The sequence below is a fragment of the Diadema setosum genome, chromosome 8 (genome assembly GCF_964275005.1).
Source record: "Diadema setosum chromosome 8, eeDiaSeto1, whole genome shotgun sequence".
NCBI lineage: Eukaryota > Metazoa > Echinodermata > Echinoidea > Diadematoida > Diadematidae > Diadema > Diadema setosum.
In genome coordinates, this window is record NC_092692.1 from 10,892,474 (window position 1) to 10,919,731 (window position 27,258).

The window sequence follows — 27,258 nt, forward strand, 5'->3', positions numbered from 1 at the left end:
GATTAGGATGAAGGAACAGACAACAAAGAGAGAAGAAGGACAAAACAAAGGAGGAGGAGGAGGGAGAGAAGAAGGTTGTACAAGGAGATGAAGGAGTAGGGGGAATAGCCAACTTAGCAGTATATATCCATTCGACAATAAAAGTTCGGGCTTTTGCAGCCTTGATTATTAAAGCAGCTTTAGGATGAACATTTACCTGTAAACAAGATAGAGTGAGTATATAGCTGTCGGATCTGACAGCGACTTCAAACAGACGTAGGCCCTATCACCCGTTTCCAATCAGCTGATTTTAATCCTTTAGTTACATACGGATTTCTTCGTCTGACACGACAAACGTCTTATCACCTCCCGGTCCCAGACGATGGCCCCTTGTTGCCCCTATATTTGGTAAACTTTTATCCATAAGACCTCGCAAGGTGGACTGTGACATTACTTGTTCGGCCTTTTGTCAGAGAATGAATGCTGGATCGTGCAGTAGAGTCACGCATACTTTGACGTGCATGTTGTACTTCTTCATGACCTGGTTTAACGGGGTCTTCCCACGAGCTCGGCACCCACGAGTCATACAGCCCACGAGCCCGATATTGGGGGAAAAAAAATTATAGTTATACAGTCCACGAGTCATACGGGTCACGAATCACACTGCCCATGATCTCGACACTTTGGTCAAAAAGCCCACCAGCTCGAAATTATATAGGCAAATAAGCCCCATGAGTTCGACACTCAAGGCAAATAAGGCCCACAAGCCCGACACTAAGTATAATAATTTCTGTGTAAAATGATGTGTAAAATGTCGGTCTCGTGAGCGTTTGTTTTTATGCCTCCGCCAACGAAGTGGCCGGAGGCATTATGTTTTCGGGTCGTCCGTCCGTCCATACGTCCGTCCGTCCGTACGTCCGTCCGTCCGTCCGTACGTCCGTACGTCCGTCCCGTTCTGTTTTTGTCGATATCTCAAGAACCGTTAGGTGGTTTTGCATCAAACTTGGTATGAGGGTATATCCTGGGGGGATAATACTTTGTTTGGATTTTAGGGTCACGGGGTCAAAGGTCAAAGGTCACAGGTTATTTTGTGAAAAAAGGTTGAAATTTCATGTGTTTCTCCATATCTCGCAAATGGTTCAAGGTATCTTCATGGAACTTACTGCATGTACCGATGGGCAGTGATTATCTAGGGAAGTTGGGGTCATAGGTCAAAGGTCAGGGGGTCAAAGGTCAAGGTCAACCCCTCAAAATATCACTGCTTTCCTTATATTTATGCAATGCCTGAAGGATTTTTTTTTAACTTGATGTATGCATGTATAACCCAATATATATTCTGTAGGAAGTTTCTTGCCAAAAGGTCAAAGGTCAAGTGAAAGTGCTAAATTGCACTTCTTCCTCCATATCTCAAAAGTAACTCAAGGTATTATCATGAAACTTACATATTTATGCATGTTCTACCTAACAGTGATTCTCTTTGGAACTGTGAGGTCAAAGGCCAGGTTTTAGATAATACTATTTTACCATTTGATACTGAAATTATACTTTTTCTCAATACCTTGAAAATTCCTCAATGCATAAACTTATAAAAGGGTCAAAAGTCAAGTATACTTGACTTTTGACCCTTTTATAAGTTTATGCATTGATTTTTATAAAAATCATCAGTTCCCCCAAATACCTGCACTCTGACGTTTTAATCATTCATCCAATTTAACCTAGTTCTAGGAAAGTGAACATTCAGCACATTTGTGGCAAACCTGTCATTTTAATATTTTGCCAATTGTGTGAAACTTTCATCACACATTGTCAAGACATTGTACTATAGACCTATTAGGAGAAGCATGCATTATGGCGGAGGCATACACCAGTCGCCGTAGCGACATTTCTAGTTTTTTTTTTTTTTTTTTTTTTTTTTTTCTAGTTTCGAGCTTGTGAACCGCACAGCTCGTGGGCCTATTTCACTTGATGTTGAGCTCATTCAACTTAGTATATCTAGCTCGTGGACTGTATGACTCGCGGGTTGTATAACTCGTGGGCGGTATGACTGGTGGGCTGTATGACTCGTGATTGTCGAGCTCCTAAGTTGCACCCAGTATAATTTGCAATGCAAAGTACTCTGAAATGTATCTCTGAAATGTATCTCAGCGGGCTGTTTCGCTGTATTAGTAATTTTCAAGTCTTATGCATCTATTTATACGTAAAGAAAAAGTTGTTCTTGGCACCCAGAAACTTGTCTCAACTTGACAATACTATGTTTTAGCCGAGTGTGGAATGTTTTATTATAGGAACATGCGTATTATGAGTGTAGCTTGTTTCTAGTTGCAAATGACTTTAATTTTAACTTCGTCAGTTAAACCAGGGAGGTGAGACAAATTTCCTCTCACCTCCCTGGTTAAACGATATGTCGTTTGAATTTAATGTTGCATGGTAGTGATTATCCTGCTTGTCAGAAACACCATCGATTTTGCAACAGACATTCTAAGGGGATGGTATGATTTTGGTTGAGACCTGACCTCGGGTTTCTATTTTTTTTTGTGTGTGTGTGTGAGATAAAGAGAAAAATATGAAGGAGCAATATGAAGGAACGTTTACATGATGAAAATTGGTTTTGAAATGGCTGAGATATCCAAAACAGAACGATACTAAAGTGTGAAACACCTTTTATTAGGATCGCTTTGTTTTACTTTGTTTTTGGATATATCAGCCAGTAAAACCGATTTTCATGAAATAAACTTTTAATTCCTCTTGGGATTACACGCTCTTAAACATTTCATAAGTGATTACTTAGTATCTCGGAAAATACTGAAAGCTCATTCGTCATCTCCACCAATACTTTCTAAGGGAGGGAGGGAAGTTTCTAAGGGAAGAAAAAAAAAAGAAAAGAACAGTGGTCTTCGATTATAGTCTAAAATATCGAATAGTAAAAAAAATAACCTTTGAAATTCCCACAAAATTATACACTCTTTCAAATTTAGTAGGTGGTCGTTCATTATCACACACACACACACAGACAAACATACACACACACAAACAAACAAAACAAGCGAATATAGATAAATGAATAAATACATAAATAGAATCGGAAGCGCCCTCTCGACCAAAGCAAAACTACATAATATTATTCCGCTGTGGTTCATCAGTTCTTCCTTTCATGTCATACATGCTGGTGAGTGTAGAGTACGGTTTGTAAAACTAGACTACAATCTGTGTGTTCGTGCAGTTGCCTCCTATTGCGTCTGCATGAAATATCATTAATTTCATGACTATTAATCGTTACCTGATCTCTATAACCTACCAGTGTAAACCAGCTACGCCGCCATGAAATATGCATTCACTTTATCCTTTTTGACCTATGACTCCTTTGTCAGGTGAAGCCTACTCGTGTAAAATGACATTACAGCCACATATACTTACATTTTGATGCTACTTTTTAAAGACTTCATCGGCTGCTGTAAGAGTAGACATGATTTTGTAATACCTTCGGTGAAGTGAAGTAATGATGAACGATTATATTTCACTATGACCAGCAGAAATCACACTCACAGCAGAAATTAAACAAGGTCTTTATTCTGATTGACCCCTTCAAAATTTTCGCTATGTTGGATCGCCTTCTATGTAGGCCTACTACATTTTGGCATGAAAACGGTGTACGAAAACGATTTAACATTACGCTACAAATTTGCACTTAACATTACCAGATATTCTAAAGTTTTGTTTTATCGTTGGGCGTCAATTCAAATTTCAAAAATAATGCCTGCATGTCGTCTCCAGCGACAGCGATCAGCTAGCTCGATTTGCGACGCGGCAACCATGCATGGCAACGTTGACGTCGCCGTACCACTGCCAGGAGCGTTATGCCAACAAAGCTCTCGACAGCAATGGTGCCTTAAGTGCGAGTACTTCAAACTAATGATTCATTGTGATCGAGTTGCAATAATACGAGCTGCTGGTGTGTTTGCATTTAATGATAAATCCTCGTCCTAATGTCACTTATGACCGAGATGTGTTGATTTCACAATGGGATTGTATAGACCGCAAAATCAACAGCAAACCGCCTGTTATTGACATATACCTGTCAAAGGAACAACCGACTTTTCTAATACTACATATACTTGATTGTGAGATTTTATCTATTAGTTTCTACACGACAAAAGACAAACAAACAAACAAAATACAGAAAGCTGAGAAGCGTCAGTGAACACTCCCTGGTTCGGGTTGTTTGCTGCCAAACTTTCTTCATAATTGGATCCATGAAAACGCATAATTTGGAAATAGGCCTACATAATGTTTCAACTGATATGGATATTGTAGGGTAGCTAACAAGTACCAAATAAAAAAAAAATGAAAACAATCTTTTATGTGCTTGAAGAGTCAAAATTATAATCTGACCAGGGGGTGCGGGTGAATCCCACCTCCCTGATCTGACTAAAGGAATGATCTAAAGCCTACGTTCAGTGACCGACATTCTATACCCATAGTTTACAGTGATGAATGATGTAAATTCGTCGCGTTGACGTGGAATAAAAGTCACAGAACATCAGATCGAAAAGAATATGACTTTTGTAAAGGTGAACCCGAGTTTGTTGTGCCTCGCTTCCATGGTTAAAAGGGATTACGAGGTCGTGCAACTGCAAGGAATGATCCCCCAAAGGAGCTGAAAAGGGCGCACATTTTTATCTCGGCCCAAACTGTCTCTGCCGGTCCAACGCGACCTGAATGACATGTTCTTTGTCCATGTGCCATTCACGTGAACGATTTCTGATTGGCCATTATTAGCATCTATCACATATACCGATCAAAATTTGGAAGGGCTTAGCAACCTGGTGACGAGGATTCAAGGCAAAATTGATAAGGCAACCTGCATGCATTTAGCGCTGCCTCCTTATGTATTTTCATCAAATTTCGAAGAAAAAGCATTAGTCTCAATGTAAAACAAAAAAAACAAAACAAAACAAAACAAAACAAAACAAAAAAAAACAGCTTGGTGAAAAACAAAACAAAACAGAATACACACGAAAACGTGTGAAACGTGATAATTTCGAAACGTTCAGAGTCTACGTCTAAATTTGATCAGGGAGGTTTCACCTCCCTGATTTGATGAAGCCTATCACGATTTAAATCAAATTGAATAATCTATGGGTTTCCATGGAGGGGGGGGGGGGGGGTTGGTGAAATAAGTTGAGTATTAAGTTCTTGATCGAATCGCCTCTCGTAGACTCCACCACAGGCGACAGTCCCAGTCTTTGATAGAGTCACGGAATTGCAAAATGTGCAATTTGAGTAATCGGAAGTCGTTGAATGAGTTAAAGATCGATCCAGCGATTTGGCACTTCCATTTTCGTCGCTGGAAGTTGGGCACCTGACCTTCATGCAGAATTCCAGATACCAACGAAAGTCAAACGCGAAATGATTGAAGATCACGACCACGAGTGTTTTAAAGGTGCATGTGCTCTTCAGCTCTCAGAAAGGAAGCGTATGTTCATAGGCGAGTCTTGAAATCAATATTGACCATGTCCGCCCGCATGAGTGATGGGTTATGGCATAGGAGCGCTTCCACGGCTGACCCTATTATAAAAACAAATCAAACCAACAACAACTTGTTATGTGACTTGGTCCTATGGCACAGGTTTTTTCGAACAATTCCAAAGACAAGTACAACTTATAATATTTCCCGTGACTGCGTTGGAATGAATTGACGCTGCAATGGATTCCAAAATCTGTGTTTGTAATAACTATGGATTATAATAATCCCCCCGAAGCATATATGCATCTATTTCTCTCTCTTTCTGTATCATAATGTGTACAGCGTGTACGTGTGAATCCGGTGTGTCCGAGCTCTATATCAGCAGTTTTGATTATGTATATATAGACCGCTGTGATGATTTGAAGACAAATGCCAATCGATTAATGCGTTAATGACCCTCCTTGTAAACGTATTACACACTCATGAGTAGTTTCGCTTCTTTTTTGCTTTCTCTCCCCCTCTCTCCCTCTCTTTCTCTTCCCCTCTCCCTGTCTCTCACTCGCTCTCTGAGTCTTAAAGGTCCCGTTCACCAGTGGGAGCAGTGATATTAAAACAAGTTCGAGTTATCACATTTGATGCATATCATGTGTAGGTCAGTTGTATCACAAAACATCCTACACGTGTATATAAATATAAAAAAATTCGCAATAAAGCCGATCGAACTAAAGAATATGAGGCAATATTACTATTTTATCAATAAACCATAACTGTAGATGGTTTGACCAATCTAATTATAAGCGTTGTTCACATTTTGTACATTTGGCAATACTTATGGGGATCCTGATTAAATTTTTTACATATTAGATGTTTCTATCCTTACCTCACATTTTAGAATTTTATTTCGAAGCAGTAAAGCTGGGTTTTTATTTTATTATTTCATCTGCAAATGTAAATAATGCCTTTATCAACTGAGTGGTATAATTAACTAGAACAATGCGGTATGGGATGAACATGTGAAGAATTTTCATCAAAGATTGTTGTTACGACCAATTTTAAGCACTCTGAGAATGATCGCACAAAAGAAACAACCAGCTAATGTTCAGGCGGTTTATTAACAGTGATATTGTGGGTACAGACTCGTAATCGGTTTTCACATCAGTACACTGTAAAAACATCGGTGTTAGATTTAACGCCACGGGTGTTAAATCTAACACCGATCAAACTTCAATAAAGGACCACACCCACTGGTGTTAAAGATGCACTGTGATGGTGTTGAAAAGTGTTCACTTGACACTTCGTGGTGTTAATTTGACACTGTACCTGGTGTTATTTTGACACTGTACTGGTGTTAATTCAAAAATGACACCACATGGTGTTGATTTGATATTTGTTGGTGTTAATATCAATGGTTTAACACCCGTCCAGCTTCAATAAGAGACCACACCAGCTGGTGTTACTTTGGTGTAAATTTATTTTCACATTTTTTCAAAAATCTAGTATTTTAATGTAAAATTCTTGATCGTCTTGTTTAAATTAAAAATCAACAAGAAGTGTAGTTACTAAGAAACTCTTCAAAAAACAGTTTAAAATTTGGAAATGACACCCGGAGGTGTTAATTTAACACCATAAATGAGCACCGAAAATTTAACACCAGCTAGGTGTTCACTATTTAACACCGGACTTTTTGCAGTGTACAATAATGATTAATAGAAACAGTTATAAATCGGTAGTGGAATCACTTACACGTATTAAGTAATCCTTTGAAAATATCCAGATATGATGTTCGATGCACAAATGAATGGTCCTTGATGCACCGATGAATGATTCCTCCAACGTAAATCCAGAGGCACTGCTTGCAATAATCCACGTTATAGATCCGGGGTAAAATCCACGATATAGATACACGGTATAATGTCCACAGCGAAATGTGCAGAATCCAACGTTATGACGACCACGTCCAGTCGATGCGTTGAATGATGATTCACTTTATAATGTCCAGCTAGGAATCCAGCCCGTCACAGCTTTGCCGTAGCAATGTCCGTTGACATTACAATATGGAGTCTATCTCCAACGTAGGCAAATTAATTCTCTGCAGGCAAAATGTCTCCCAGGCCTTATCTCCACAAACACAGTTTGCATAGCAGGTCAGCAGGTAACACAGGACTGACTATAACAAGTCGCTTCAGAGCCAGAAGTGACGTATGCTAACTCTCAGAGCAGAGGTGTTGGGTACTCTGCCTACCTCAGAATTTCTGCGGCTTATATACTATCCATTCACCCCTTTCTAGTACATTCTGTAATTTTCTCCAACCTGGGGTTACACACTTGAATATCCTAGCAAGTCCAAGTTCCAGGAATCCTGGATGACTCACTGCCTAACTATGTGCATAACATCATCGCCAAAATTAACTACCAATCACATTGGGCTACAGGGGCAGTGCCTCACTCAGCCAAATATGTAAGCACTTCCTAGAATATTCTGGAATGGGTTAAATCATTCTAGATTGAGTGAGCTATAATGTATTTCCTGTCACATGCATGTACTGTAGCTTCATTGTATACCACCTAGTAAATTCTCCACTGATCTGGTCAGCCTGTAGTTACTATATCTGTATCATATAGAATGTTCTCCATTAAGCTGGTCAATCCGTGTACATACACATTAAAACAACCATGCATACAGCCTTGATACATGTACATAACTACTTGTGTGTACATTATTTTGTGACATTGTTTAGAGTATGGTGCGTGGAGATCGCCGTAGAGAGAATTGGAGATGATGTTCTTCTCAACTTGACACTAAATGCTGTGTTGAGAGAGAGAAAAAAAAAAACGCACACCAAAAAACAACTTCAGTGGAAAATAGGCGATCAGCATTATCGGGCTCAGCATTTCAAATATGACCAGAATGATGATGATAACTCGTGTTTGTATGAGAGCAATATCAAATTTTCTCACGATAATTGGTCCGGACGCATACGTCATTGACATGCAGTATCTCTCTAAATGGTACGAGCTAAATAAACACGTCTGACGACTGCATTCTAGTTCGTGGTGTCCCTGATTGTAGTTGACAAAGGACTTGTCTTGCGAGAGGTTCACTGCAAAGCATGCTGCCAACGCCTTGTCTGATTCGATGCGGGGGAGGGAACATTTATATTCATTTTCACGACTTTGTCATGCCTTTTCCCTCTTATTTTACGATGTTTGTTATTGTCGACACTATTCTTAGAGACATTGCGATCGAAAGGGGGCAATCAAGCATGCAGTCGTTTGAGGCATAGACTGTGAAGACGAACTATTTGAAGTTTCCTCCCTTCTTCAATAAAGAACAGAACGACATAAACATGAACTGAACTTATGATACAGTCAGCTTTGTGTCACTGAGAGACCTTGGTGTTCAGACCTTTGCCATTTATGAAACTTAAGATGTGAGTGTTACAGCGTACTAATAGACCAAGGTTTTGGCGCAGGAGGTAGTGTGCCTGCCTGATGGTGCATTTTAAGATTAGTTCGCAGAGATTTCAGCTGAGCGGTCTGGGATGAGTCGTCGACTACAAACATTGCGTTGTATGATCAGGGCAATTTAAATCCATGATGAAAAGACCGGCTATAGAGGAGGGTGGGGGCAATAAGTCTGTAGTAGACCTCTGTCAAACTTTCATGACTTTTTTTGAGAGAAGATCTGAATGCCTCAGTACAAACGATTTCCCCCTATTCTTCCTAACTTCTGTAGGTAGTTTTGGTCGAAATTTTGACCAACCACGTCCGAGGCAGATATGCTACGCCAGGGCATGTTGATTCTTTTAAACTCCAAGACCTGCGAGAAGTCAGTATTTGACATCACCGGCCCTCGTTTTTATATTATATAATTCTTCACTAACCTCTTTACGAAGTCTGAAGTCAAGGATCGTATACTTGTCGATATTTTGCCACTTCTAATTCATTCTTGCATGATCTGCTGTTAGTGTGCGTGTTTACCCTCTCTCTTATGCTAGCTTGTTTTCATAACAATATAATGTTATAATGATAATGATAATTACTGTAGTAGTTTCACGCTCATTAAACGTTTGTGCGTCTCGTATCTTTTCAGGAATTACGATGACGGAGCCGTCTCCGTATTCCAGGCCGACGACGAGGTCACAGGCCAAACAGGTGTCTACCGAGGAGACCGTCCATCCCGAGGCCAACGGCTCGGCGTCGAAGTCCAAGCCTGGACAATGGGGCAGGGCGTGGTAAGATTTGCTTTTGCTTGATGGGCTTGATGGGACAGAAAGAAAATTACAACAACAACAACAAAAAAAAACAACAACAAACAAACAAAACAACAACAACAACAACAACAACAACAACAACAACAACAACTACTTCTACTACTACTACTGCTACTACTACTCCTACTACTTCTACTACTGCTTCTACTATTACCACCACTACTTCTACTACTTCTTCTTCTTCTTCTTCTTCTTCTTCTTCTTCTTCTTCTTCTTCTTCTTCTTCCTGTGCATATAATAACCCTACATTGATGGTCACGTAGATCACCGGCCATCAATCCCATTCCGTGAGAGAGAGAGAGTCTTTTGCTAAAGAGTACAACCCGCGTACGTGGACACATTCATACCTGCCCTAATATGGACAGCAACTGTCCCCCTTGAGACCATGGTTGTATGATGGATCTTCCGCGGCACCCTTACAGTTGAAGACGCCCCCCTGCCGGTGACTCACAGTAGCTCCCAAATACAAAGTTCTTCCATTGCATCTCCAGAAACTTCGAACAATCGCAATCGAATGTTCTTTTCGTATTGGTTTGTTTGTGTACACTTCAACACTTAAATGCTACTGCCAAGCGCGCCGGAACACTTCTGGTTTTGGGGGGGCAAAATCTCAACGGGGGCACATTTATATGACGAGGTGAGATCCTCGGCGCGGGAGCGAAGCGAGCGAGCGGGGGGGGGGGGGTGGAAAGGGGGATCCCCCCCCCCCCCCCACTGTAGGGAGCTTTTGTAAAACAGGGTACAAACGTCGCGTTTATAGACTATTTAAAAGCAAATTTCTAAGGAATTAAACACAGTGAAAAATAATCAGTGCGAAGGACTATGATTATTACATACGGGAGTACATAATAATGTGATGGTGTGAGATCCTCGGCGAGGGAGCGAAGCGACCGAGCGGGGGAGGGTGTGGGAGGGGGGATACCCCCTCCCACGGTAGGGACTTTTTGTAAAAACAGAGTATAAAAGTCGCGTTTATAGAACATTTAAAGCAAATTTCTAGGGAATTAACATATTGAAAAAATCATTTGGAAGGACTATGATCATAACATACGGGAGTACATTAATAATGTGATGGTGTGAGATCCTCGGCGAGGGAGCGAAGCGACCGAGTGGGGGGAGGGTGTGGGAGGGTGGACACCCCCTCCCACGGTAGGGACTTTTTGTAAAAACATAGTATAAAAGTCGCGTTTATAGAACATTTAAAAGCAAATTTCTAGGGAATTAACATATTGAAAAAAATAAGTTGGAAGGACTATGATCTTAACATACGGGGGTATATTATGTGATGGTGCGATCCTCGTCGAGGGAGCGAAGCGACCGAGCGGGGGAGGGTGTGGGAGGGGGATACCCCCTCCCACGGTAGGGACTTTTTGTAAAAACAGAGTATAAAAGTCGCTTTTATAGAGCATTCTAAATTAAATTTCTGAGGAATTAAACATAGTAAAAGAAATCACTGCGAAGGACTATGATAATAACTTATATGAAAACTTTTCATTTTACTATAAGTACGGGCAGAACGAGCGAGCCACTTTCACTTGCAATTTATGTGAAATGTACTCATTAAAAGATTAAACGTGATCGCATCGTTCGAACAATAGAAAATGTTCTTATTCTGCTAGAAAGCAAAGAAGAAAATGAAAAATGTAAGGTTTACTAAAGGTATGTTTTAGCGGGCACACTCAAGGACACGAGGCTACCATCTATGCATTAAATTTACTCTTAAGTTAATAGATACAATAATGTATGTTGTTAGTGTATTATGATTTTCGCCCCGTTAGGGGCGAAAATTTTTGCATTTTCAATTATGAAATTACAACATTTAGACAAGAAATATGCCTTTATTGTTCATTTTGATCTTTAAATCAGTGATTAATTATTTGTTACAGGGGGCACTTTGGGGGGGGGGGGGGGCAAAAACTCGTTTTGCCCCCCCAACATTTTGTTTGGGGGGGCAAGTGCCACCCCTGCCCCCCCGCTTCCGGCGCCCTTGGCTACTGCCCGAGAACACGATTTCGACATCCCCAATTGTCTCTTTAAACATCGACAGAGGAAAATGTGGACCTTGAGTCAAATACGGAACTGTCACAATAACGTGCAAGCTCACTTTACTACTTATTGGTGTTAATTTCGTGCATGATGAGCTGACACACATACAACACGATTATTTGTATGTGCGAAGCCGTCAAGAGTTGTAATGCAAAACAGGGCGTGCACGTGCTAATGGAAGACTTTCCTGTACATTTTGTAATAAGTCGGCTTCACCCATTAAAATTGCCAGCTCAATGTCTCGACATTATTCAAACAATCTGGTGTGCTCAAATTGGACACCAATAATATCTATGTGTACAAGCTATACGGTTTCCCTGCCATGAATCTCGTTAGCTTTAAGTTGATCTACCGACATAAAGTGAAGGGTCCCTGAGCTTCACAAGCTGTGTGTTTAAAGGGACTTTACAGTACTGGTTGAGGTGGGGATTCGGGTCTATAACATTCCTAAGTGAGATAATGAGAAACCTCTTTATACGAAAGAGCATGTAATTTTAAGAAGGATTCAATGTTTATTTGATGAAAATTGATTTTCAAATGGCTGAGATATCCAAAAAAGTGATAATAATAAAAGGCGACAGGCCACGCCTTTTATTAGGATCTCTTTGTTTCACCTTGTTTTTGGATATCTCAGCCATTTCAAAACCGATTTTCATCAAACAAACTTTTGATACCCCTTAGAATTGCATGCTCTTTGACAGTCTCAAAGAGTGGTTTCTGAAATCTTGCAAAATGTTAAAAGCTAAATCCTGACCTCAACAAGAACTGTACACACCCTTTAATCATTCGTACTTAATTGCATCTATTCCTTCTATTTTTATTTCTATCTCATCTCTTTATATAAATATAATATATATATATATATATATATATATATATATATATATATATATATATCTTTTGTCTTTCCTCCATATCGTAGGGAGGTTGATGTATTCACCACGATAGGCGTGCTGGCCCTCCTCACACTCATCCCGCTCCTCGTCGTCTACTTCCACGTCGCCTGCACGCACTACGACTGCGCACTGACCTCTCCCCTCCTGGAGATGCGCAAAGGCGCGCTGACGCTGGCACAGCTGTGGGATCAGGTACCCGCTCTCACGTGGGACGTGGCGACCATCGGTTTCCTGTGGGTCGGCTTTCAGGTGAGACACGTCATAATGCCAAATTACTAATATATTCAAATTTATGCACTCCCTCCTCCCCTTTGAAGCTTTTCAATGATTTTCTTGAGAACCCGATAACCATGCTTTTTCAATTGGCCTGTGAAATACTCAGTAATGTATTGCTTGTGCTGTCCCCCCCCCCCCTCCCCCTCCCCCCCCCCCATTCGCAATCTGGAAAATCGTTTCAGATTGGTTTACTAATCATTTAAATTACTTTATGCATACATCTTCTTAGCAACGATCGTCTTTTTACAAGCAGTAGGCTTGTTCGAGTTTTGTCCTCGTTGCAACCTGTATTCAGGCCGGGCCCTATTATCGAAGTAGTATCCAAGAACCTGTGAATTAATATGGCTCGTTTCCTTTCGTCATTTTTCTCTGAGGAATTATTTAACAATTATTTTTAATACAACGGTACACTCACTGTCATTTTAAGAGATGGTATGGTCAATGTAAGACACGGATATACACTCAGACAAAGACGCAGACATAGATACGCACACAGACACAGACACAGACACACACAGACAGACAGACAGACAGACAGACACACACACACACACACACGCGCACACACACACACACACACACACACACACGGTTTCTGTTCGATAAGACTCGAAACAATCCTCCATACATCCTTAAAAGACATTTCCTACATATAAAATTAATCTCCACGACTATAGTGCGAAGAATCGCTGTTGCACCTCACGTTGACGTCTGGATAACCTTTCAGGCAGATGCTATTAGGAGCATCTGACTTCCACCGGATATCCGTAGTACCGATTTATCTGATATGGTAATATCCTCACAAGATTTTATAATAGTCTGTTGTGGCCAATGACTTCGGTTCTCTGCGGAGCCTTCCTCGTGAGGTTTTGGCATGTCTTCTTATTGTAGTTCTCCTAATGTGGAAGTATCGGAACATCGGATCGTGGTCTGACGGGATATACAAGTAGTGTTTTTGTCGGATTGAACGGTTCGTGAACGAAGTAGCGATGGAATAGAGTATCTTACAGCATTCTGTGACAAGATATCTTATCAACTAACCACAGTATAGGAAGATGCCGGTGTCTTGATGGGCGGAAGTGACCATTACAAGGTACTTTGCGAATCTCCTGGCATGCTCCAAACTGTGATCCCAGTTTTCCGCCTCGGATTTGCACGTGATTCCGCTTCCATTATCAGTGGGAGAATCTCTCCTTATTCACTAATATGTTTTTGCCGGCTAGCTATTGTACTTAATCCGCAGCTTTAGCGACAACATCACAACAATTGCCCTCTCTTATGTAACTGAAGGAATGTGTAAAAAAAGAGCACTACATGCTGTTGTGTAATGGCATAATACACGTAACGTTCGCAGTGAAATGGTCGAAAGACGTAGTTTCTGAGTGCGTCAGTGGATATGATAGTGTTATGATCTCAATAACGATGCTGTTAAGCAGAAACGCCTTAGTAATACACTTTCGTCTTGGAGGTGCTTAACATATTAAAATTCACCAGCGAACTAATCCGCTTCATCTTTGTACATACAGTCTGTTATTGCTGTCTGTAGTGTCAACTTACAGAATGTGTTTTGGCCGCGACATCCTAGCTGTAAGCGGTTTAATCGCACCCCTTGTCGTTGCTTTTCCTAAATGAAAAAATTTAACTGTAACGGTAGCGTTTTATTGGCATTTTCCCCTTGAAAAGTATGCTGAATGTTGCAAACGATGATAAACAACATCAGTTTAAAGGGGACCACCGGATGATTTTCAGACTTTTACATTTGAACAACTATAAATTAGTTAACCCTAAAAGGGCCGGGGGGGGGGGGCGGAATCCGCCCCCCCCCCCCCCTCGACGTTTCGCGCTATAATTCTGTTACGCGAGAAGGCCTCGTCGCGAGGCTTCTTGACTTTGTTTGTTCAAGTCTCGCGCAACTTTTGAGACCAAATTTGCGACGTCCGCGCGTACTTTTGCGAAGCCACGCCCATTTTTGTAACGGAATGTCGCCCCAAAACGGGCACAATTTTGTGATTTTGTGTACATTTCCTATGGAAAACAGTGCTCTGTCGTGAAAGTCATAAAAACCTGATTATTTTTACAATTAATCACTTTCATTGATTAGTTTTGTGCTAATTATGGTAGAAAAGTGGTCAGTGACAACTTCCAATGAAAAAATAAAGAAAAAACAAAAGTTGAAAAACAAGGAAATACATAAGAAATTCTGAAAACAATAAAAAACATAAGAATTGAAACGAATTTTGGAAGTTTTTGTGATGTACAATCGTTGAATATGCTGCAACAGATTTACAGACCAAAAATTAGACTCTCAATGCTTTTAATTAGGCTAAAATATGATCTTGAGCTTAATTTGCATAATTAATTAATTAAAATTAGAAATTGATTGTTTCAAAAAATCTTATGACACAATCTTGTAGATTATGACGCAGGTCTCACGCATGCAAAATTTCATCGCGATCGCGCCACCGATGGCCGAGATCTCGGGGGGGGGGGGGGGGGCGGAATCCATCCCCCCCCCCCCCCCCGGCCTGAGCATAGCCAAAAAAGCCCGGCCCCTTTAGGGTTAAACTGAGTACAGAGTTTCAGAATTTTTAGTGATTGGGATGAGGAATGAGAATGTTTTCAAAATTTATAACAAATTGCAATGAACAAAGATGATGACATGGCAGCCTCACCATGAGAATGCATGAGTTGGGGCTCAAGGAAGCAGAACAAAAGAAGAAGGCATGCATAGATTTTTCACAGGTGAACTTGTTGAACAAGCGGTATTGTAATGGAATTACACTGCTACATTTCTGAAATAGATGAGGCTCTGATGTCATCAACACTGTTCAGTGTAATTTGTTAAAGATTTTCAATTTATTGGTTTCTCTGCTCAAGGACCACAATAAATTCCACAAATCTATTACATGGAGCTGTCGATTTATGTACTACATGATGTGAAATTATGAAAATCGTCCGGAATGCCCCTTTAATAGTGAAGTCTCGTATACTTGTAATGCGATATTGTAGAGTCTCACATTCCTTGCCTAGGTAGGTGCCCTCACCCGACGTCACTCGACACTCTCTAATGTCAAGCGTAGAGGGTGGGGGGGGGGGGGGGAGGCGGAGCTAATGTTACCAACTCATGTGTGTCTCTATCAAAGGCAAGGGGAAGGACAAGAAATAGGAATGTGTTAATTATCTGCGTGGATGCTAGAGGCAGAAGGGCTTATGTTCCACCCGTCTAGCGCTGTACCATGTTAAGGGCCATAGTCTTCATATATTCTTTTAAAATACTACCACCAGTGAGTTGTTTTTCTTTTGCGTTAGTAACACCTAAGAAATACTGGTAAGATGGGGAACAATGCGGAAGGTCACACTCTCTTTCATAGCAAGTAATTTGCTCCATTATACAATCCATTGTATTCCAAGTGGTAAATTCCACGATATAAAGTGTGGTAGGCAAAATGCGTGCAAGGTCAACAAACTTTGATGAAAGTCCGAAGTTTGCGAGTTGAGTCAGAGAATGCCACGGAGAGGGCCAGGGAGAACCCATGGACTTTGTCTGACACTCCGTGCAGTGAAAATTATATTACGTTTGATCAAATACGTATGGCAAGTGTATTGACATAGAAAAAGTTGCTCCCACGATGTCCCGCCTTTCTGTTGTACTTACCTTTCTCTTCCCCCCCCCCCAACCTATTGAAATCGAATCCAAAAACATCTGAGTTGTATAAAACACGTCATTTCTCTGTGTAATGTAGGGGTGTGTGTGTGTTTGTGTGTGTGGGTTTTTTTTTGTGTGTGTGTAGTCTGTGTGTGTGTGAGTGTGTGTGTGTGTGTTTTGTTATTAGAATTGCGTTGCGAATTCAAATTTGATTTTTCAGTTTTGATTTGATTTGATTTGATTTATTTGTTCACTGTATGGCGTCATTTACAATTCTTTTTTTCTGTCAGTACTATTCAAACATAAAATATACAAATATGGTACCCATTATAGCTAGTTTCTACAATTTCAACAATTTTCATAACACATGCGTTTGTTCTTGTGTCTTTTCTTTTTTTTTTTTCTATAGTTGTCCATGTCGACAGAGTAGACCTTAATTTAGGGAATAGAACTTGCCATCAAGCTTTATTCGGCGTGATTTCTCCATGTTCTCCGGCGCTATGAATACGTGCATTAACAGCCGATGTATCAGAGTGTAGTACATAAACAGTGCAGCACACCTGTTCAGAATTCTGTCATTATGATAGATATTGAGTTCTGGTTTCACTGTTTGACTTCGTTGTGATTGTTGCCGTTGAATGCACATTATACCAATCTTTTTTTTTTGTTGGATAATGAACGTTGATATCACTATTGTTTTTTTTTTTGAATAAGTTTTGATATCACTAGAATTTCCCAGAGTCGTGTTATAACAGGGGCTTATATCAAGAAACTAAATAGATCTCTGCCGGCATAGAATAGATTAACTACAGCTGTTGGTATAACACAAGACAAAGCTGAACCTTGAATACCCCCGGTAAAAACAAATTTACAGTAGATTTCTTTACCTTTTAATCTACTGCAATGTGGACTCCCGTGACAGTTGATGACGTACAGGAAAACGTATTTGCAAATACATTCAATGTTTGTATTTATCGTTAAGATAATGTTACTGCCTCTAGTTGGTTCATCAAAGTACCTCATTGGTCCTGTTCTCCATTCTACTATCAAGACGTTACGCACAACGCTGGTGAGAACGGCACAACGCGGAATTAAAAGGAAAAAAGATAACAAAACACCACTCACACACACTCACACACACACACACACACACACACACACACACACACACACACACACACAAATCCGTGACTCTCACACGGATTTTCTGATTTTCCTAAAACTCGGATTATTTAACTTCGCTTTAGTTGAATCGGCATAAAATTATTTTGTGCTTTGCGAAATTTTCCTTTCACGTATGTATTTTCTGACATCTCGAAGTTTTATTTTCATGATCTGCCTTTATAATATTTCAAGGAGAATGTACAGTTTGCCTTTTACTACATTTACCTTGATCTAGGAATGAAATGTTAGGAGAAGAAAGACACTGCTTGTCAATAACTTGTGGTAAACTTGACTACTGCCCTCTAGTGATCGCTAAACAGATGATGGTATCCGAAACAGACCTGGAACGTATAAGGAAGTTCACGGTTGCGATTTGCGCATGTGCAAAATAAAGGTAAAATGAGAATGTTTGTGTATTTGCCATTGACTTTCAAACGAAAAGAATCCTCAGGCAAATGAGGATTTGGAATGTTAAGTTGTGTGTTTCACCTTCTTAGAACGCACAGGTGGAAGTGATTCATCAATAACGTTTAACAAAAGCTGCACACGCATTTCATTGACATTGATTGCAAAGGTGGCATGCTTCAACAAAAAAATGCTCTGTCACAGGTCCTTTCCATGTTATTTGAAAGTCTGTGGTGTAGGGGGTCAATAATGAGACATGCGCTAACCGTGAACTCCCTTATTATTCCATATTGCTCGGTTATTGCTGATTCGGGTATGTTTTAAACAAGATGATTATATTGAAATTTTTGAAATGCAACCTGAGACTGAAGTTTTAAAATTCCTTACATGCTATCATAGAAGGGAAACATGACAATATTTCTTGTTACTCTCCCCAAAGTATACCCACGAGTTCTACAGCTAAAGAAAATGAAGACTACAATGTACAAGTACAACTGAAGAAACCCAACTAAAGACATGACATCCAATACAACTCTGCATTGCTCAGGCAGACATCTAATTACAGGACAAGAAAAATGTAAACATGGTTCCCTTTTGTGAGTTCATCATGCATGCAGAGCTTCTCGCGGAAGATCAGAATCGCGAGACCCCCACCCCCTTAAAAAAAACACAAAAACAAACAAACAAACAAACAAACAAACAAAAAACAAAAAACAAAAAACACGACATTGCGACGTCCAATGAACCGTTCAGCTCCAACGACTTCCGTGCAAACACCTCGAATCCCGCTTCATTATGTATGTCTCGACGTTTTAAAGGGACAGTGTTCCTGGTATTGATGTTGAAAAATGTTCCTGACAGTTAAGTTGGTTTTGCCAGTATCAGAAAGCAGCCGATTAGGTTACAATCTGAGCCACAAAGCTCAACAAGAGTTAAATAAGTCGTTCATGGTTTCGAATGTGTCGGTATCTTTATACAATACGACGTGCTGACTTGATAGGTCGGGTTAGTTTTGATCTCAGCCGCTAGAATAGTGCCTGTATGTCAATGTTATAATGTACATTGTATACCCTTTAGAATTATCATACGTGACAACGCAATCGGTATGATAGTAAAGTGTGTGTATCAGGGACGTGAGAAGAGAGGAATGCACTCATTACGTGGCACTGAGAGGGTTTGTAGGGATCGGACTACGCCCAAACTGCAGGGGAAACTGCCTCTTCACAGTACAGATTCGTAATTGCCTTTAGTCGCTATTGCTGTTGCAATGTCTCTTAGGCGAGAAGACTGTTATTTTCTTATTCTCTACGACCACTGTTATATATAGTTAAATACAATACCAACACAATACCTCCAGTCACGCGATAACACTCCCCGAGGTTTAAGACCACTCCTTGGTATGACCATAATGCTAAATCCTACCCCAGCTCTGTGATTCTATAAGAATTCCTAGACGAGTTGAGTCAAGGAGCTTCAATGAAGCTAAATGACTGCTACAAGGTCCCTTTGAGTGGATTGTATGTGTGTTGTGTGCTATAGGTGCCACTGCAGCGCATAGAAAAGCACAACCCACAATAGATAGTGTACGACAGTTATATGTATAGAAGGTTTAAATAGGGCCTATCTTGTGAGTGCGGCGCGCAGATTATTGTCAAAGTATCGTTTGTATAACATCTCAAACTTAACTTTACGTTTGATATCTTTGAGCCACAGGGGACTACCTTATTGTTATTATTATTATTATTATTATTATTATTATTATTATTATTATTATTATTATTATTATTATTATTATTATTATCAACCAGGTACTATTATTTGTTTGGATAAAAGTTCATTTCGTCACAATCAGTTGCAAATTACCTGTTTAATGAGAAAGAAGAAGCCTACAGATCCAGTAGGCAAAAGTCTCATCAAACAGGTCAATTTGCAACTGATTGTGACAAAATGAACTTTTATTCAGTCGATATTCCATTCAGATTGATCTTTTCAGTGATACTATCATTTGTGTGTGTGTGTGTGTGTGTGTGTGTGTGTGTGTGTGTGTGTGTGTGTGTGTGTGTGTGTGTGGGAGGGGGGGGGGGTAGGCGGCCGGGGTCATTTAAGAAAGAATTCATCACTGTGATCAAGGTACTTTAAAGAAGAACAGCGAAGCAAACCAAATGAAATCAGAGTCTAGCAGGATTTCAGTACTTTTTTATTTATTTTTACTTCCCTTTCCTAATTTGTAGATATTTTTTCTTTAATATTCTTTTTTTTTTCCTTTGGCGCAGCCATTTCGCTGATATTTTCCTTGACATTGTTTTCATCGGTTTGTTTTGCTAAACGTCTGGGCGCTTTGATATACAATCATACTATCGTTGTGTTTATGATACGTTTAGTACTGACTAATAATCATGTCGACTATCACTGTAGAATGATTGTGGTATATTTCATCTGATACCTCGTGTGTGCTTAAAAGTCTGTGATTTGCCCAATATTAACATGTCAATGAGATTTCTTCGCGTTGTTCTGTTTAGTAAAATGCAAACTGTTATTATGATAACATTTTTTTTTTCTCCCCACGCCCTCTATAGGTCATCCTGTTCTACCTGCCTGATCTCTTCCACCTTTTCATTCCGGGCTACGTGGGAGGAATGCAGCTGGGTGCTGTGACGCCCTCTGGCATCCAAAATCCGTACAACATCAACGGCCTGCAGGCCTGGTTCATCAGCAACGCGCTCTTCGTGGCCAACGCGCTCTACTTCAACTGGTTCTCGCCCGGCATCGTGTTCGACTACCGCGGCGGACTCTTGTGGACCGCCAACCTCATCGGCGTGTCGGTGGCCGTCTACGCTATCGTCAAGGTTAGCAATTGTGGCTTGGGGTCAGCCATTTGACTGAAAGAGAAATAGTGACCAAATAAGTTGTTATAAAATCATCAGTTACAATGTCTTTCACTTTAACTAGGTCCACCGTTTTAGTTGGTTTGTTTGTTTTAAAGTCCTTTCCCCTTCTTACTTGCTTCCTGTTACATTCAGTCAATTAATAATATGCCATATACCGGGCATGATACAGATCACCTATAGTTCTGTCGCACAAACCAAAGAAATAGAAAAGATAATAATTATCGAAATCATAATAAACATGACGATACTACTACTACTACTACTACTACTACTACTAATACTACTACTACTACTACTACTACTACTACTACTACTACTACTACTACTACTACTACTACTACTACTACTACTACTACTACTACTTTCTACTACTACTAGTACCACCACTACTACTACTACTACCTTTAATTGCAGTTGTAATAATGCTCTTGAAACTTTATCTTCTAATTTGTCAATGTACTCTCCTTCTCTTCTTAGGCTTACTTCTTCCCCACCCACGCACCCGACCGGGTCTTCACCGGCAATATTTTCTACGACTACATGATGGGCATCGAGTTCAACCCCCGCATCGGAAAGATGTTTGACTTCAAGGTAACGATGACGTCCGCACCGAGGTGTGATTCCTTCATACTTTCTGTAAACAATTATTAGTGATGCATAGCTTGCCCCCAAACATACGAGTGTTTCGTCGAACAGTTAACTTCCCATTTAACCCCACCGCACACTACACGACTTTGCTACGATGCGCCGGTCTTACGAGCTGGCAACTGGTATTGTGATGTCACCAGCCTTGCCAGTTTCCAGTCGTGCGACTGGGTCGCAATGCCAGTCTTAAAGGACAAGTTCACCTTCATTAACATAAGGATTGAGAGAATGCAGCAATATTAATAGAACACATCAGTGAAAGTTTGAGGAAAATTGGACAATAGATGCAAAAGTTATGAATTTTTAAAATTTTTGAGTTGGAACTGCTGGATGAGGAGACTACTAAGGCTCGTGATGTCATATGAGTACAACAGTATAAAGAAAATGTAAAGAATATTCAACATATTTTCATTTTTTTCGCATAATAGAAGAGCACTTGACTTGCCTCTTTCTAAAGGCATTGGGAATAATATTACCCATAACATATGTCAGTAACGAGTCAAGGGAATGTGTACTTTTTTTCAAAAGATGAAATTTTGTGAAATTCTCTTTATATTTTCCTTATATTGTTGTACGCATGTGACATCATACACTGCAGTAGTCTTCTCATCCAGCGGTGACTGCACAAAAGCTTCAAAAATTCATAACTTTTGAACGGATTGTCCGATTTTCCTCAAACTTTCAATGATGTGTTCTACTAATATTGCTACATTCTCTCAATCCTTATATTAATGAAGGTGAACTTGTCCTTTAAAGATTTGACGTGTCGAATTTTTCCGACCGGTCGTGGAACTTTCAGCCAATCACGATACGATATACTGACGCCGGTACAGCCTAGCTGTGGTATTATCGCATAGTGTGCGACGTCGTGTCGCGTGACGACGTGCGACCCAGCTTGCCTCCATAGTCGTGAAACCAGCAGGGATCGTGTAGTATGTGGTAGGCTTTATGCACACTTCACAACAAGGGCATTCAACAGCTAATTGTCGTTACAGCAACGGCTAAATAACAACCAATCAAATCTAATTTATTATGTGTATGTCTGTATGAAGCGGGACTTCCAATTCCACTTGACATCGGGACAATTGATTGTTTGATGATCTTCGAAATTATAGCATTTTACCAAATTACCATATGATTAGGCAGTTACAGAAAAGTTGATAACATAAACAAGTGTTTATGTGGAACACCAATCCTCTTTGTAGGGTAAGGTTCATGAATATCTGTGACACATTATTGTTGATTGTATCATTTTTTTTTTTCCATCATCACGCCAGCTCTTCTTCAACGGCCGACCCGGCATCGTGGCGTGGACCATCATCAACTTCTCGATGGCGTGCAAGCAGTACCAGCTGCACGGTCAAGTTACTAACTCCATGGTCCTGGTGAACGTCCTCGAAGCCATCTACGTGGTCGACTTCTTCTGGAACGAGGCGTGGTACCTCCACACCATTGATATGCACCACGACCACTTCGGCTGGTACCTGGCATGGGGTGACATGGTCTACCTCCCATTTATGTACACTCTGCAGGTAACGTGCGTCACGATCTAAGTTAACGGGATGGTACAATATCGGTTGAGGTGAGGATTCAGCTTTTTGTGAGATACTTATAGAAACCACTTCATAATTGTTGAAGAGCAGCAATTCTAAGAGGAATTCGAAATTTATTTGACGAAAATCAAGTTTTGAAATGGCTGAGATATCCAAAAAAAAAAAGTATAACAAAGCGGTCCTGATAAAAGGTGGATTACTCCTTTTATTAAGATCCCACCTTTTATTAGGATCGCTTTATTTTGGACATCTCGGCCATTTCAGGTCCAGTTTTCATCAAACAAACTTAGAATTCCTCTTAGAATTGGATTATGCTCATTCATATTTCATGAGAGGTTTTTAATTATCTCAAAAAGTTATTAGGGAAAAGCATTAAAAACCTGATCCCCACCTCAACGAAAACTGTTCCATCCCAAAACAGCCTCCATTATCACCACTACCACTACCGCGACCACCACCACCCCAACCAAAATTGACATTTTCCCAGCTAGCATCATGGGGTATCACACCAAATAAGCAACAATGCATAATAAATAAGACAAGACAGAGCAAAACGTAGAATTCTCATTATACTTTTCACCCTAGCCCTACATAACGATGCTCACCTCTTCATAGTTTCTGTCCGTTGACGGCATTCCTGTCAGAACATCACTCGTTATTAAAGCAGCGAGAAATACGTGGTGATTTCCAGTCATTTTCCTCTTGACCTTGCATTGAAAATATGCAATGTAAATAAGAAAAAATGCGTGTTTAGCTAACGCGGGCTCATGCTTATGAATGCAGTCATTCGTTAATGAATATTGGTGACTATTCTGTGGTGGTTATGACAGTTCTGTTTATGTTGTTTGTTTCCTGTTTGTAAGAGGGTGGGACATATTTATGTATAGCTATCGGTCATTCAATGATTATCATAATCATGTGCTTTGTTAACTCTATCCCTCTTTCTCTTTTCCGCTTTGGCAGGCTTTCTACCTCGTGGTCAACCCAGTGGAGCTGTCCTGGCCAGTCTTCACCATGGTCCTGCTACTGGGAACCTCCGGATATTACATCTTCCGGTCGGTCAACCGACAGAAGGACTACTTCCGGCGCACCAACGGGCAGGCGCCGATCTGGGGCTCCCTTCCCAAGTACATCGACGCGACGTACACGAGCGGCGATGGAAAGGAGCGGCGCAGCAAGCTGCTGCTGTCCGGCTGGTGGGGCATCACGCGGCACATGAACTACACCGGGGACTTGATGCAGGCGGCTGCCTGGTGTCTCTCGTGTGGTGTCACCCATCTCTTCCCCTACTACTATCTGGTCTTTATGACCATCCTCTTGATTCACCGGTGCCGACGTGATGAGGACCGCTGCCACGCCAAGTACGGCAAGGCTTGGGAGCAGTACATGGCTAAAGTGCCCTGCCGACTCATACCCTACGTGTACTGAGGCTCAATTGGCAACAGGCAATCTTTTCACAAACCCAGATCGTTGTTTGGTGAATACATGCCCAAAAATGACTCCAAAGTAATCTGCTATCTCATTCTCCTTTCAGATTTTCGTGGACAACATTTTGCTCCGAAATAAAGGTAGAATATGAAATTTCACCTTTCAAAGAACTATTGATAGATTAGTGCTCTAATTAGTGATTTTTAAAAAAGTCCTAAATACAAAAATGGTATTAAATATTCAAGGAACCAAGAAAGGAGGGATGGAAAGAGAGCCAAAACAGAGTTAGAAGGTAAAAACAAATACTTCACTAAGGCCTAGCGGATTCTTTGATGCAGCTTGTTCTTAACCATTCTAATCCCAGGCACAAACTGTGTCACTACCATCTTGATCACGTGGTACAGGAGAGCTGGTGGCTGCTACTACTGTGCAGATTTTTAAAAGGGAAATGGAAGGGGGAGGAGGGGTGTGGGAGACCCAAATTGATATCGACTGAAGACTTAGCTTAGTCTCTAGAGTTAACTGAGAACAACAGCTAAGTAATTGTTTGGTTTCTTGAGACGTGGTTGGAGCCAAAACCTTAAAACTCACGTTTCACTACTTGGCTCTCCGAAGTGCATGAACGAATCTTGCTGAGGCACTCTATGGGGTACCCACACCGTGAGGCACTATCGTCAGACACTATCGCTTTATTGAAATTTTTATCTAATCAAAAATTATATTATCTTATGGGTAAAACGTGAAATTAACATACAAAAACATAATATGATGAGAACCATGATAATGCCTTCTTGTGTAACCTTCTCTTTTTTTTTTCTTTTTAATCCCTGCACAACTCATAACATGACTCATCCTAAGGAAATTACACAAGATAGTTTCAAGAATTTTTGATAAGATACAAAGATATTCTTGAAAGTTGTATAGCCATGTTTGTAGATGTGTGACACACACAGTCTTAACACTGAGTGGATTTTCGCTCAGCCTATGCAGTTGTATGTAATTATCATGTCGTAACAAAATCCGTTGTCGAAGAATCCTTTGGAATACAGTTCATTCAGATTGTCTACCCATGACCCTGAACTTAACTACGACTTTTCACCGTGTGGAATACATGCACTGTTCTTTATGATAATCATGTACATTTTGCAGACCTGGCAGTATAAGATTAATTTCTCCTTCCACGTACACCGCACTGCGCTATCATTGTACAAAAATGCTGTCTGCACACATTATTGTGATTAGCATACCGGGTTCGTTCCTTTCTGACTCACCAATGTTTATAAAAAAAAAAAAGAAAAAAAAAAGAAAAAAAAAAGAAACAAAAAAAAAGTTTTTTGAAGCAGAACTGTATTTGTATGAATGAAGATTGCTTTAGGATGTTACAAAATTTGGGCATAAATAGCTCAGCGTAATCTATCGGTCACTTTCACCCAACGCATCCTCACTGGGCCGTTCTTGGGCTGTGCATCGCCAACTGCAGACATAGTATGTATGTCTCGGCCATTTCTGATTCAATTGCCCTGTATAGCGTCCTCTAGCGGCATCTCTATGACAGTTGGTTCTATGCTTTGTAGTATGATACAGGTACCATTATTGAAAGCACGTCTATGGTTCCATGTAACCAAATTCTCCTAAATACCAGCAGTTGCCCAAGCTCTGTTTGACACACATCTCAGCATTTTCAAATTGCAATGAGATCCTCGTCTACATTGGGATGGGTGTTGTTGCATCATACTGTTGTAGCTCGTTTTTTGCTGAACACTACAAACTGGTTCAGGCGACCAAATTTTTGCGTGCTGCTAGTGGGAAATAGCATCAGAACTGCGAGTGTTTAGCTCTTGTAAATACGATTTGTTTCAGGGTATATTTTTTACTGTATTTGTTCAGTTTTCTGCAGGTACATGATATATATTTTATATTTACATTAAAAAAGTGGGGAGGGGGATGAATTTAATTCCACTTCTGACCTACACTCCAGTAGAGAGGTAGGCCTATATCTTTTGCAATAACATTATCTAGTTTTATTATTGTGTTTGTTACATGCTTGAGGATCATGTCATGTTTATTTCAAAATTTTGTCATCTCCAGTTACTGATCAAAACAGAATTCAACTGAACAATCTGAGGAGTGTAAATCGACTATTTCATGAAAATTAGCTCTCAATTTATTTGCTGATGGTGCTTTTTGACATCTTGCCAATGAGTGACACACACACAAAGAGGCCTTTATGTTTCCTCTTTTTTTTTCTTTTTTTTTTATAATACACATGTATAATGTTCTGGTTTCCAATGGTATAATGTATAATTGTTTTTTATTTATTTACTCTTTTTTTTTTGACTGTTGGCATTGTTTCATGTTGGTCGTAGAGGGCGTGGCAATCACCAGTTTTTGCCCGGTGGGTGGAGCTAGAAAATCATAAAGACCGTAACACCTGACCTGCCAAAAACTAAGACACATACAGTAGTGCACGTCAATTCCGATGACGTAACCAAGCGATTATACTGCGCATGATTGTGCATTTTCAAAGTACGAGCTTAAGTGCTTTGGGTACTGTCATTTTCAAATCAGCCAAACTTTGCTGTAGTGAGTTACAA

The 27,258-nt window shown here is 40.3% G+C and overlaps 1 protein-coding gene across 1 annotated transcript; it reads left to right on the top strand.

The window, feature by feature from the left end:
* The first annotated feature begins 9,541 nt into the window (after window positions 1-9,541).
* LOC140232384 (7-dehydrocholesterol reductase-like) lies at window positions 9,542-25,504 on the top strand. Its single transcript, XM_072312511.1, has 6 exons — window positions 9,542-9,678; window positions 12,686-12,908; window positions 20,727-20,996; window positions 21,516-21,629; window positions 22,961-23,215; window positions 24,200-25,504. The coding sequence occupies exons 1-6, from the start codon at window positions 9,545-9,547 to the stop codon at window positions 24,662-24,664; spliced, it is 1,461 nt and encodes a 486-aa protein (XP_072168612.1). The 5' UTR covers window positions 9,542-9,544; the 3' UTR covers window positions 24,665-25,504.
* The last annotated feature ends 1,754 nt before the right edge of the window (window positions 25,505-27,258 follow it).

Excerpts from the sequence above, each read along its gene's own strand:
- LOC140232384 (XM_072312511.1), top strand. The coding sequence starts at position 9,545 with ATGACGGAGCCGTCTCCGTATTCCAGGCCGACGACGAGGTCACAGGCC. Across the intron at positions 9,679-12,685 it reads GGACAATGGGGCAGGGCGTG|GGAGGTTGATGTATTCACCA; the intron begins GTAAGATTTGCT and ends TCCATATCGTAG. Across the intron at positions 23,216-24,199 it reads CATTTATGTACACTCTGCAG|GCTTTCTACCTCGTGGTCAA; the intron begins GTAACGTGCGTC and ends CCGCTTTGGCAG.